We start from the raw sequence: 11,834 nt of genomic DNA, 5'->3' as shown, positions 1-11,834 counted from the left end.
CACCCGGCCTATAATTTTTTTAAATTAGTAGAGATGGGGTTTTGCGATGTTGCCTAGGCTGGTCTCAAACTTCTGAACTCAAGCAATCTGCCTGCCTCGGCCTCCCAAAGTGCTGGGATTACAGGTGTGAGGAATCACACCCAGCCACAAAGCACTTTCACATTTTTTTATTTTATGTGACCTTTACACAATCACTGGGAGTCAGGGCTAGGATTATCCCCTCATAAAGGTGAGGACACAGGCTCAGAGAGTCAAAGGCTGAATAGACAAGGGGAGAGACACAGAGCTCCACTGATAATCACTGGACTCTGGATTCCACCAAGCCTTTGGAACCTTCCAGCCTCAGGCCTCCACAGCTTCACAGAAACTGGGCAAGTCTTAACTCTCTAAGCTTCTGTCTTCTCACCTAAGCATGTTTAGTACTCACCTCCCAGGGTGGTTAGGAGGATAATGAGGGAATGTCTTGGCCTACACATAAGTGCACCATCAATGGTACCTAAAAACGTCAACAGTTCCACACACTGTCTCCAAAGAAGGCTCTGGGGGGGATGCAGACATGTAGCGGACAGGTTCTTGTTCTCCAGGGGCTTTGCAGGTCCCTTGCAGAGGCAGGGTTCAATCCTGCCAGCTGTGGCAGGACACTTTCCTGTCCAAGGGATTGGCTTCCGCTGATGTAGGATAGACGCTATGAAATAGCTACCAACCCAGGGCTTGCCACGAAGCCCCATGAAGGTTTTGCACTAATAATATGCCTTTCTTTCTTTTTCTTCTGAGACGGATTCTTACTCTGTCACCCAGGCTGGAGTGCAGTGGCACGATCTCAGCTCACTGCAACCTCTGCCTCCCGGGCTCAAGCGATTCTCCTGCCTCAGCCTCCCAAGTAGCTGGGACTACAGGCGTGCGCCACTATGCCCAGCTAATTTTTGTGTTTTGAGTAGAGATGGGGTTTCACCATGTTGGCCGGATGGTCTCGATCCCCTGACCTCGTGATGTAACTAGTATTTCTTATGCCCTTATTTTGTGCCGGGCACAGGGCCTCACCCATTATTGGCACTCAGTAAGGATTCGTGGGATTAATGAAAAGTTAACCTGAATCTTCAACAAAGGCCTCAGTAAGGATTCGTGGGATTAATGAAAAGTTAACCTGAATCTTCAACAAAGGCCCCAGAGCTTCCCTGGAAGGGACTGGGGCTCCGAGAGGTGGACTGTGATGCGCCCCTGGAAGACCTACGAGTGGGCCTGCAGAGCTGATGGGGAGGGTTCAGGCAGGGCCAGGGACTTAGAGGAGCTGAGATTAACGTCGCCCCCTACCCACTGACCCTCTCCAGGCGCTGGGGCTGTGGAGACCCGGAGTCGCCACAGCTCCTACCCCGCGGGGACGGAGGAGGACGAAGGGATGGAGGAGGAGCCCAGCCCCTTTCGGGGCCGCTCGCGCTCCGCGCCCCCCAACCTCTGGGCAGCACAGCGTTATGGCCGCGAGCTCCGGAGGATGAGTGACGAGTTTGTGGACTCCTTTAAGGTGAGCGCCGGTCCCCCGCGTGCCAGGACCTGCAGTCCCAGGCCGCCCCGCGCCGGTCTGTCCCTTCCTTGTCCCAAGGCACGTCCGGATCTGATGTCCCACGATCCCTCCCCACCGCCGTCCTGCCCCTTCCATAATGCTCCATAGCATTGTGGGATTTGTAGTCACAAGACCGCCCCCTAAACCCCCGCCCCGCCAGCTCTTCCCTTCCAAGTCCCAGAATTTCCCCCTCCTGGTGGTTGGATGTGGGGGGGTGTGTGTCACAGGGCATGCTGGGACGTGTAGTCTAGCTCCCACTCCAGGCCAAAGCTCTTGGATTCCCCGAATTCTTGGAAGACTAGGCATGCTGGTATTTGTGCTCCTTGCTGGCACCTGTGCGCTCTGTCGCCCAGGCTGGAGTGCAGTGGTGCGATGACGCCTCATCGCATCCTGGAACTCCTGGCCTCAAAGGATCCTCCCTCCTCAACCTCCCAAAGTGCTGGGATTACAGGCGCTCACCACCACTCCCGGCCTTTTGATTCTTGAATTGCTGTCCCATCTTCTGGGTGCTAGGTCTCCAGCTCTGGCCTTTCCATTTAGGGCCCTAGGCATCCTCTCTTCCCGTCCCCGGCACGGAGTTCCTGGGATCTAACCAGTTCCCATTCCTGGGGGCCCATGCGTCCTCCCGAGCGTCCCTGACCACCCGGCGTGGAGCCTCCTGGGAGTTGTGGCCTTCATTATCTCCCCCCGATCTCACTTAGAGGAAGGCTCACGGAAGTGGAGAGCCTGGCACCAGCTGCCATGGTAATCTAACTCATGTAACCCTTTTCTCCCACAACCCGGAAGGGACTTCCTCGCCCGAAGAGCGCGGGCACAGCGACGCAGATGCGGCAAAGCTCCAGCTGGACGCGAGTCTTCCAGTCCTGGTGGGATCGGAACTTGGGCAGGGGAAGCTCCGCCCCCTCCCAGTGACCTTCGCTCCACGCCCCGAAACTCCACCCGCTCTCACCGTCCTGGTCGGCCATCTTGGATATGGGCGGAAGTGCTTCCCTCAGGCCTCATGCAAAAGAGGATCCGTGCTGCCTCTTTCGGTGGGAGGGCTGACCCAGATTCCCTTCCGGTGCATGTGAAGCCGCAGAAGGCTTGGTCCCATCGGAAGTTTTGGGTTTTCCGCCCATAGCCGCCAGAAGTGGCTCGTGGCCCCGCCCTCCGGCTCCGGGCTACCCACCAAGTGCCTGCGCCAAGTCGTGAACCAGGCTTAACCGTTGCGTCGCCCGGACCCGAGTCCCCGCGATGTCCCGCGGGCCGCGCTCACTACTAAATGTTAATAAAGCCCGCGTCTGTGCCGCCGAGCCTTTTCTGTGCGTCGACTGGGGCTCCGCAGGCCGGGTAGTGCTCTCACGGATACTTTCAAAAGAGGCCGCTGTCTTACGAGGGATATAGGCTTTGCCTGACATCCGCGACAGAGACGGAAGGGGTCGCGGCGGCTCGCGGGCCAGGGCTGTGAGGCCCAGGTCCAAGTCCCCAGCACGCGCATTGGGACCGCAGCGCTGCCGGCCGCCGAATCTCGCGCTTTGTAAACCGCGCCGCGGCCCCCCAGGGAGGGTCACTCGCTCCTATTTGGGTCAGCCCTTATAGGACTGACCTAGCTGGGTCAGCTGCTGTATGGCCGGCCCGGGGGCCTGGCAGACCGCGCGGGACGGAAGGGAGCGGCGGAGCCAGGCTGGCAGCAGCCCGGTCGCTGGAAACCGAGGCTTCACGCAGGGACCCGAACAGAGCGGGGGCTCCGTTCCAGAAAGATTTATTGGCGCCCCCTGTAACCCGGCCCGGTGCTTCGTGCTGGGCACAGAGATCCGTTGCGCGACGGCCCTGCTCTCGGAAGCTCCCGAGGGCCCGAAGTCGGCAGGGCAGTCAGAGGGCTTCAGGGAGGAGGCGGCTAGAGCCGCTACCTGAAGGTGAGGGTGAGGGGCATCCCTCCCGGCGCAGGGAGGAGTGGACCCATGGAAGGACAGGGGAGCAGTAGAGGCCAGGCTTCCCAGGGGCTGGAATGTCACACCCAGGAGTTAGCAATTTAGCTGGTGTCCCTCAGTGGACACCAGCTAGAGTCAGGAAGATGGGAGTTGGCTGCTGAGGAGCCTGGATACGGAATACACTGGAGTGAGCAGAACTAGGGGATAGGGCAGGGCCCCACAGCAGAAGTGAGGAAGTCTGGGGCCACTGCACTGACCCTGAGGGAGGAGGGCCCTACTCCGGAGCCTATTTCCCTGGCCTCCCCACCCCATCTGTTTGCCTGAGGCTGCAGCAAAAACAAAGCAAAGAAGATACTCAACTGGCAGGAGATAAGCCCAGATAAGAGGCCTCCTTCCCCTGGAGGAGGGATGCAGGCGGGCAGCCTAGGAAGAGCCAGGAAGCTGGGAGAGGCCTTGAAGAGGTGCCAAGCCGACCCTGCTGCGAGCCCAGCCCCGCCCTCGAGCCCGCACTGTGGGCTCTCCGCCACTTTTCGCTGGTCTTGAGGCATAGGACAGGTCCAGGCTGGCTGAAGACAGTCCACCACGGAGGGTCCAGGCCTGCCCTGCCTCCAGGTCAGGACATCTTGATTTAGCTGTGGCCTGGCACATGAGAGATGGCTCCGGGCCTCAGTCTCCTCATCTGTAAAACAGGCATAGTATCTCCCTCACAGGGATGAGGGTATGCTGGGTGGCCCAGCCCCTGCGTGTCTGTGACTGTCCACTTCCCTTCCCCCAGGGTCACAGGCAGGCCTACTGCCCACCTCTCTCTGAAGACCCCCGTCCCCTGGTGTTGGACAGGTTCTGAGCTGCCCTGCTCCACCCTGGCTGATCCATCACCCGATAGAGTCAACTGCCTGTCGGGGGCCCAGAGCAGCCCGGGCGGAAGATGCTAGGCGTTTGGGTCATATCAGGCCACAGGAAGCGGGGCAGGGAAGGCTTCCTGAAGCAGAGGCCTGAGCCTCAGCGAAGAGAGAACAGGGAGAGCCTCGGAGAGATGAAAGTCGTGGGGATGGAGGAACAGGAACAGGGAAGCTCAGCAGACTCGGCAGGGCAGGCTCAGGTTCAACCCAGCAGTCCTTGGCTGGAGGCGTGCCCTCAACCCCACCAAACGCCCAAAGCCCATTTTACAGATGAGGAAACGTACAGAGTCCTCTCACCCCAAATCACACTGCACACAGGGTCCCTGAAATCCACTTTTATTCATGTAAAAAAAATCCCCAAAGAATAGAGAAAAAATGTGACACCTACTTCCTGAAGCTCCAGCAGCTCTCCCAGGGAAGGGAGGAGACACTGCTACCTCGAGGGTGTGGGTGTCACGGGGAGCAAAGCCCTGACCAGGGCCCTAACCTAAGACTGAGGGCAGGAAGGAGGGGCCCCAGGAGGATGAAGGGAGTTAGCTCAGGTACTTGCCCCAGGTTTAAAAAAATAAAATTTCTAGATAAAAAGTTAAAAAAAAAAAAGCATTAGTGTCGTTGCCTCCTGCCCTCCACCCAGCGCCCACCCTGGCCCTGTGGCCACCTCTTGCTCAGCCAGTTCAGAGCTGCGTGTTCTCCTCCTGGCTCTCCGAGTCAGCGCCCGACAGGTGCCCGCTGCTCCCAGGTGCGTGACCGTTGCTGGCACAGGCCACCAGAAGCCCATCCCCCAGCCCCTCCGGCATCTCGCCCAGCAGGCTCCTGCGGATCTCCTGGGGGAGCCTCGCCCGCTGCTCCTGACACTCCTGGGCCAGCTGGGCCAGCAGCTGTGGGAGGAGGACGGGCATCACAGGCGAGGCCTGGCTGCCTTGCACCCCATCTGCCCGCCTGTTCGCCCATGGCCTCACCTTGGGCTCCTCTTCTGCCAGCTGTTGCAGGACCTGCTGCTGCCCAGCCACAAGACGGTCATGCCGCTGCTTCTGGGCCTCCTCCAGCTACAGGGGTGGGCAAGGGCTCAGCTGAGGGGCCCTGAGGGGCTAAGGCCTCGAGGCTCTGGCTGGGTATAGAAGTCAGGTGGGCGAGGCCAGGCGCAGTGGCTCACACCTGTAATCCCAGCACTTTGGGAGGCCGAGGTGGGCAGATCACCTGAGGTCAGGAGTTCCAGACCAGCCTGACCAACATGGTGAAACCCTGTCTCTACTAAAAATACAAAAATTAGCCAGGCGTACTGGCGGACGCCTGTAATCCCAGCTACTTGGGAGGCTGAGGCAAGAGAATTGCTTGAACCCAAGAGGCAGAGGTTGCAGTGAGCCAAGATCGCACCACTGCACTCCAGACTGGGTGACAAAGTAAGACTCTGTCTCAAAGAAAAATAAAGGAAGTCAGGTGGGTGAAGGCTCCCAGGGTGATGTATCAGGTTTGTGAAAGGACCGGGCCCAAGGACACCAAAGCCAGGGGCACTGGTGCAGACAGTTGGCTTTGGGTATGATGCGGGTACCCTGGAGCTGTTGGGCACTCGAGAAAGGCTCTAGAAGAACTTTGAGGGCAACGTGGCACCAGGCTAGGCACGGAGAAGGGTGTCTGATGAGTGAAGGAAGGGACGTGGGGTAGGGTGACCCAGGAGCCCAACTCACCCGACGGATGGAGTTGACTGACTCAGTGATGTGCCGACGGTTAATCTCCGTCAGTTCCCTGCACAGGAGCAATGCAGGATGGCTCGGGGCCCAGACACCCGCCCTGCCTCCCCAGTACCCAGGTGGCCCCCGGCCCCGGTGCCCTTACGCCTCCTTCTTATGCTTGTCCCTCGTCTTGGCCTCCGAGATGCTGTTATGGCGCTTTCTGTCCAGGATCTTCTGCAGTTCCTTCTTCTCCCTTGAGAAGCCAGCAGGGAAAAAGGAGGGGTCAGCGGCAGAAGCACAGACTCTGCCTTCCTTCTGTATTAGAAGTCCCCAGCCCTTCCCATAGACCATCCTAGGCCTTCACCTCTCATTCATCTCTTTCAGCCTCTTGAACTGAGTTGTGTTTGCATCAAGGACGACCTCCCTGAGCCGCTGCAGAGCCTATGGACACAGGGAGCCGACAGGTGATGCCGGGTTGATGACCAGTCTATCCAGGAGGCTTTCCCTGGCCACTGCAGGCTTCCTACCTGTCTCAGATGCTCCAGCCTCCGCTGGGCCTCTGCGTCCACCTGGGCCTCCCGCAGCTCCAGCAGGCTCTGCACCTGTCTGTTCTGGAACTCCTGATACCGCTTTGCCTCGTCCTCCCCCTCCTTCGTGTCCTCCACATCAGCGGCCCCGCCTCTGCGAGGAGAACCCCTCTGGGTGATGCTTGGGTCCGTCACATGAACTGGGATGGGGAGGGTGTGTGGGGGGGCACACCCTGGCAAGCGATGGCAGACACCACCCCATGGGGCCAGGTCTGTTATGCAAACCAGGAGGCCTGTTAGCTCCACACAAGTGATGGGAGCCTGTTTGGGCAACACGCTCCTCATGGACTTCAAAAGAGATGTCACTCCCTGGGGGACACGGAGGTGCCTGGTGTGGAAAGCCTCCTCCATCCTTGCACCCGAACCCTCCTCCCTGGGGGTCAAGGAGCGACTCTTGCCATCTCTCCATGCCCACCGACCCCCATGTTCACTTCAGTGCACCCAGCACACATAGCACACAGGCGGCCCAGACACTCACAGGGCACCTGGCCGCAGCCGGCACCTGCCCTCAGCCTGTGCCTGAGCCAGGCCATCCAGCAGGCGGCGGGTGAGGGTGACTGCCTTCCGCTGATGCTTCTTGCGCAGCTCCCGCAGGTCTCGCTCTTGCCGGCTCTGGAGCTTGACCAGAGCCTTGTGACCTCGGAGCTCATCCAGCGGGGTGGGGGCCACCTCTGGGAGTGGCAGAGGAAAGGTAGGCGGGGGGTGGGGGAAACTGCAAGGCAGCCCCCCAGCCTCCAGGTACCCCGCCCCCTACCTGAGAGGATGCTGGCGATGAGATCGTCGCGCTGCCCTAGGGAGCAGAGGCCCTGTGAGGAGCTGAAGGACAGGGTGGTGGGGCACCTCCCTGCAGCCCACCCCTGACCCGAGCTGCTCCTTACCTGGGCTGCTGAGGGAGGTGCTGGTAGGGGAGGTGGTGGGGCCGGGGGGCCGGCGGGGGGAGGCATCCAGTGGGCTAGGGGTGGGGTTTGGGGACAGCTGAGACCCCAGCTGCTGAGACTGGGTGTCCTGGCACATCTCTTGGCCAGCCTGAGCCTATAGGGAGAAAGGAGAATGCTCTTTCCAGAAATGCTGTTCCCTCCAGACCCTTCTGTCCTCTACCACTTCCCGGGGCCCCTAGCACCCCTGTCAGCTTCCCTTAGTCCAAGCCACTGCTGAGCTGCTCTGTAACAGGAGGCTGTCTGCATGAAAAGAGCTATAAATCAAGCCTTTCTAAACCCCTTTTCCACATGGGCTGTGGGGAAGATAACATAATGCCAGCCCACTGCATGCGCTCAGGAACACCCAGATTGTTCTGGAAAGGCCTGGCCCAGCCCCAAGCCTCCTCTCCTCCCCTGCCTATGTCCCCCAGCCTTGCCTACAGTCGCTCATTTTCCTTGCTGCTCAGCTCCTGATTAAATCAACAGAGGACTCCACCAGCCGCAGAGTGGGCACCAGCCTCTCCACTAACAGCTCCGGGCAGCCCTAATTGCAGTCATCTCTCCCTGCCTGCCTGCCACAGGCCCCGGGGGGACTGGGTCTGGAAGCACAGGTGAACCTCTGAGCCTGACCCCTCCCCACGGAAGCCACTGCCCTCCTCATGGCTCCCAGGACACCACATATGAACAGCTTCTGTGGCTTCGCACTGCCCTGACAAAGTGAGTGGGACCCCTGTACCCCCACTCGGAGCCTGTATAGGCTGGAGGAATTCCAGCCCAGGTCTGACCTGAAGGCATCCTGAATGCAAATGGGTGGTTTTCATCTCCTCAAAATCCCAGGGCTGCCAAGCCTATTGCACTAGAGAGACCAGAAGCCTCCTCCTCACGTGGCCACAGCAGTCGTGTCCAGCGGCCCCCTGGGTCACAGTGAGCCTGAGCCCTGCCCTGCCCCGGCTCACCTCACTCTCCCCAATGAGGGCGGCCAGCTGCCGGGCCCTCTGGTCCATCAGGCTGACGTGCTTAATGGGGTTGATCAGGGCCTCCGCGTAGTCTGCGGGGAGGCAGAAGGCCAGGGTCTCAGAGACAGAGCCCCCAGGCCACCCCCACCCGCCAGCTCTGGTCACAATGAGGAATTCCAGAGCTTGTCCTTGGATCTGTGGATCTGTTCCCCACTCAGTCGGGGCCATCCAGCTCGGCAACTCCCAGACCCTGGGGATGGCCCTTGTCCCTCACACTCCCTGGCCAGGCCGGCCCTGCCCACCCCCAGCTCACCCTGGTGGTCATCAGGAATGTAGTCCGAGGCTTCAGTGTAGATGAGCAGGGCCGGAAGGCACAGCGGCTGGTTGGCCTCGTTCCGCAGGCAGACGTAGTGGTACCCTGGGTGGGCAGGAAGGCAAGGTTGGGTTGCTAGGCCAGGCGGGGGCCCTACCCACTGCCCGCTGTGCTTCCCAGAGCCCACCAAGGCCTCACCAGAGCGGATGGCAGAGACAGGCAGGATCCGGTGCCCTACAAATTTACCCCCCTCCTCAAAGGCTGCGATGCGAAGTGAAGCCAACGTAGGCAGCACCACCTGTGGGCCAGACTGGAGCTGAGTCACGGGGCTGACCCTGAGCCACCGTGGCTACCAGGCCACAGCTAACCACAGCCATCAAAGCCTAACAGAGCAGACCTTCAGACAAGCTGGCCTACTGACCATCAGTCACCATTGCCACTAAGTTGATGGCTGACCCCAACTCCATGGCCTGGCCTAATGGATGACTATAGCCATCAGGACCCTGAGGCAAGATGACAGGCAGCCAGGCCCCTTCAGGGCCCCCACAGACAGTTCTGGTCATCACCAGTTTAGAAACGCGAGTGAGTCATGAGCAGGAAACCAAGAACGCATGCGCCTAGGTTGGGAGCAGAGGCCGCGTCCATGCAGGGCCGTGCAGGGTGCGGAAGAGCGGATATGAGCTTGGGGTTGTGACCTCAGCTCCTGCCTCGGAGATGGGGCAGGCTGCGTTCACTCCTCGCAGAGGATACAAGATCTCTAGCTGACACCCCCCAACCCCATCTCACCTTCTCACCCTGGTGTCTTACCCTGAGGAGGGCAGGGAGCCTGACGCTCGGACAGGCAGGTCCTGGGGGACCCATGGTGCCCCCCGCTTTCTGATCCCCAGTCGCCAACAGTGTGCTTGGTTTTTGTTCTCCCACCCGAGAACCGGGGCGGTCTGTGCTGGATCTGCCCTGTGCCTGAGCAGGTGCGGGGGCCAGGCTCACCTTGGGGAAGTCGAAGGGCTCCTCATCCCACACGGGGTTGAACGAGTTCCCCTGAGAGGTCCGGGTGCGGTACTTGCGCCGCGTGTCAACAGGGAGGCCAAACATGTCCACCTCCACATAGATGCCCACCTTCCTGTCGGATAGGAACTGCCCCGAGATCACCTGGGGGGTGGGCCAAGGAAGGTGAGGCAGATGCTGAGAGTCCTGCCCCCAGGACATCCCTGGCCTGAGCACCCCCAGGCCCCACCTTGACCCGCAAGGCATTGGCCACAATGCCATCCACGATGACCTCAGTGAAGGGGTCGAAGGATTTGTCAGGCCGCCGCATGAACTCCGGCTTGAGCAGGTACCCGCTGCGCCCGTTGTACTCAAAAACGCCCGCATTGAGCTGCATCGCCACATCTGGGGTGCCATGGGCCAGTTGAGCAGGGCCAGGGATCAGGCAGGACGGTGCCATGTGGGGAACGGGAGACCATCAGGTCAGATGGCATCCAAGGTCCAGGGCCAGGGGTGGGCTCAAATGGCATCAGGGTCCGGATCCAGGACAGATCAGACAGGGGAGGGGTCTGGCATCAGCCAAGGGCAGGAGGCGGGTGAGTCGGGGGCTGGGTTCCCCTGGGATCTGGGATTAGACAGGGTCAGAGGTCTGTTCAGGCAAGACCAGCAGGATCATGGGTCAGAAGTCAGTAAGACTGAGGGTCGGGATCAAGATGGAGGGGGCCAGGGCTCACCGAGGGTCTGGAAGTTGAGCGCAACAAGCTGGCACCCTACGTTCCAGAAGAGCTGGGGCATGTAGTTGGAGGAGTCCACGCGGGTGCCCTTGGGGTAGATGCGGCTGAGCTGCTGCTTGTTGTATCTGAGGTTGGTGGTCAGGGGCCACACAGGTGCCAAGGCCCACCCCATCAGCCTTCACCTCCGGCCTCAGCCAGGTGCTCCTGTGACTCCCACACCCAGCCTCCATTTCTCAGCCTAGCCATGCCCCCTGAGACTGCCTGGACCTGCCCCAGCCACAGGCCAGGGTGCAGGAGGGCCGCCGGAGGGCCAGCACCCTGTGCAGGTGGCACACGTGGGGACAGAACACCACAGCCAGCCTCCAAGCGCCCCACTCTGGCCTGCCCGCCCACAGCACCTTCAAAGGATACTCCACAAACTCCATGGGGCTCTTGGTCAGTTGTTCCATGGCCTTGGTCTCCACGAAGGACGACATCTCGAAGCATTTGTTCCTCTCTTGGGGTGAGCCAAGAGACGGCATCAGACCTGGCAGGGCTGAGCTGGGCAAGCTCCCATGGCTGCCACCCACCCCTACTCACTTCGAGCAGCCTCAAAGGACTTGAACTTGACAGGCTCGATGTAGTTGACAAGCGTGGACATCTCCTCAGTGGCATTCACCTCGCTGCTGGCCGTGCCCTGTGGGCCCCAACCCAGGGTCAGCAGTGCCACTCCCGCCACAGCTGGCCATTCCCTCACCTGCCCCCCATGAAGGAGGTGCTGACCCTCTTCCCACCACTATCCACGCACTGCTGGTGGTGCCAACAATCTTCTTCCCAGGGTCTCACTGATGCGCCCTGGACACCACCTGGCTCAAGCAATTTTCCTGCCTCAGCCTCCCAAGTAGCTGGGATTACAGGCGCCCACCACCTTGCCCGGCTAATTTATGTAATTTTAGTAGAGAGGGGGTTTCACCATGTTGGCCAGGCTGGTCTTGAACCTCCCGACCTCAGGTGACTCGCCCACCTCGGCCTCCCAAAGTGTTGGGATTACAGGTGTGAGCCACCTCGCCCAGCATATATAGCTGTTAAAATTATCATTACTTTTACTGAATCATTTGGGAGTAAATTACAGACATCATGACCCTCATGACCCTTTACCCATAAATACTTCAGCATATATGGACATTCTCTTATATAACTCCAATACAATAATTAAATTCAGGAAACAAAACATTGACATATTATCTAATATGTAGTTCATCTTTAAATTTCACTAATTGCCCCAGTAATTGTCTTTATAGCAATGTCTTTTTTTTTTTTTTTTTTT

General features: G+C 59.6%; 3 protein-coding genes across 4 annotated transcripts in view; 1 reads left to right on the top strand and 2 right to left on the bottom strand.

Annotated features, from left to right (window-relative positions):
* Positions 1-2,617, bottom strand: part of GPR137 (G protein-coupled receptor 137) — a 26,755-nt gene extending 24,138 nt beyond the window's left edge. The window contains exon 1 of the mRNA XM_011993480.1: positions 2,018-2,617. Coding sequence (XP_011848870.1) covers positions 2,018-2,110 — 93 coding nt within the window. The 5' untranslated portion in view covers positions 2,111-2,617. The remainder of the gene's footprint in view (positions 1-2,017) is intronic.
* BAD (BCL2-associated agonist of cell death) overlaps positions 1-2,850 on the top strand; it is a 22,127-nt gene extending 19,277 nt beyond the window's left edge. Inside the window, exons 3-4 of the mRNA XM_011993481.1 lie at positions 1,329-1,519; positions 2,345-2,850. Of these exons, the coding sequence (XP_011848871.1) occupies positions 1,329-1,519; positions 2,345-2,470 (317 nt within the window). The 3' untranslated portion in view covers positions 2,471-2,850. The remainder of the gene's footprint in view (positions 1-1,328; positions 1,520-2,344) is intronic.
* A 1,837-nt stretch (positions 2,851-4,687) lies between these two features.
* Positions 4,688-11,834, bottom strand: part of PLCB3 (phospholipase C, beta 3 (phosphatidylinositol-specific)) — a 16,723-nt gene continuing 9,576 nt past the window's right edge. For both annotated transcript variants that reach the window (XM_011993478.1, XM_011993479.1), the window contains 17 exons: positions 11,108-11,204; positions 10,940-11,024; positions 10,529-10,653; positions 10,045-10,199; positions 9,798-9,959; positions 9,009-9,108; positions 8,811-8,915; positions 8,498-8,589; positions 7,503-7,656; positions 7,379-7,414; positions 7,103-7,295; positions 6,565-6,718; positions 6,402-6,478; positions 6,201-6,290; positions 6,053-6,110; positions 5,327-5,413; positions 4,688-5,245 (listed from right to left, as the gene is read on the bottom strand). In XM_011993478.1, the coding sequence (XP_011848868.1) occupies positions 5,042-5,245; positions 5,327-5,413; positions 6,053-6,110; positions 6,201-6,290; positions 6,402-6,478; positions 6,565-6,718; positions 7,103-7,295; positions 7,379-7,414; positions 7,503-7,656; positions 8,498-8,589; positions 8,811-8,915; positions 9,009-9,108; positions 9,798-9,959; positions 10,045-10,199; positions 10,529-10,653; positions 10,940-11,024; positions 11,108-11,204 (1,974 nt within the window). In that variant the 3' untranslated portion in view covers positions 4,688-5,041. The remainder of the gene's footprint in view (positions 5,246-5,326; positions 5,414-6,052; positions 6,111-6,200; positions 6,291-6,401; positions 6,479-6,564; positions 6,719-7,102; positions 7,296-7,378; positions 7,415-7,502; positions 7,657-8,497; positions 8,590-8,810; positions 8,916-9,008; positions 9,109-9,797; positions 9,960-10,044; positions 10,200-10,528; positions 10,654-10,939; positions 11,025-11,107; positions 11,205-11,834) is intronic.

This window comes from Mandrillus leucophaeus, unplaced genomic scaffold (assembly GCF_000951045.1).
Source record: "Mandrillus leucophaeus isolate KB7577 unplaced genomic scaffold, Mleu.le_1.0 Scaffold43, whole genome shotgun sequence".
Lineage (NCBI taxonomy): Eukaryota > Metazoa > Chordata > Mammalia > Primates > Cercopithecidae > Mandrillus > Mandrillus leucophaeus.
This window is presented reverse-complemented; position numbering and strand designations above follow the sequence as displayed.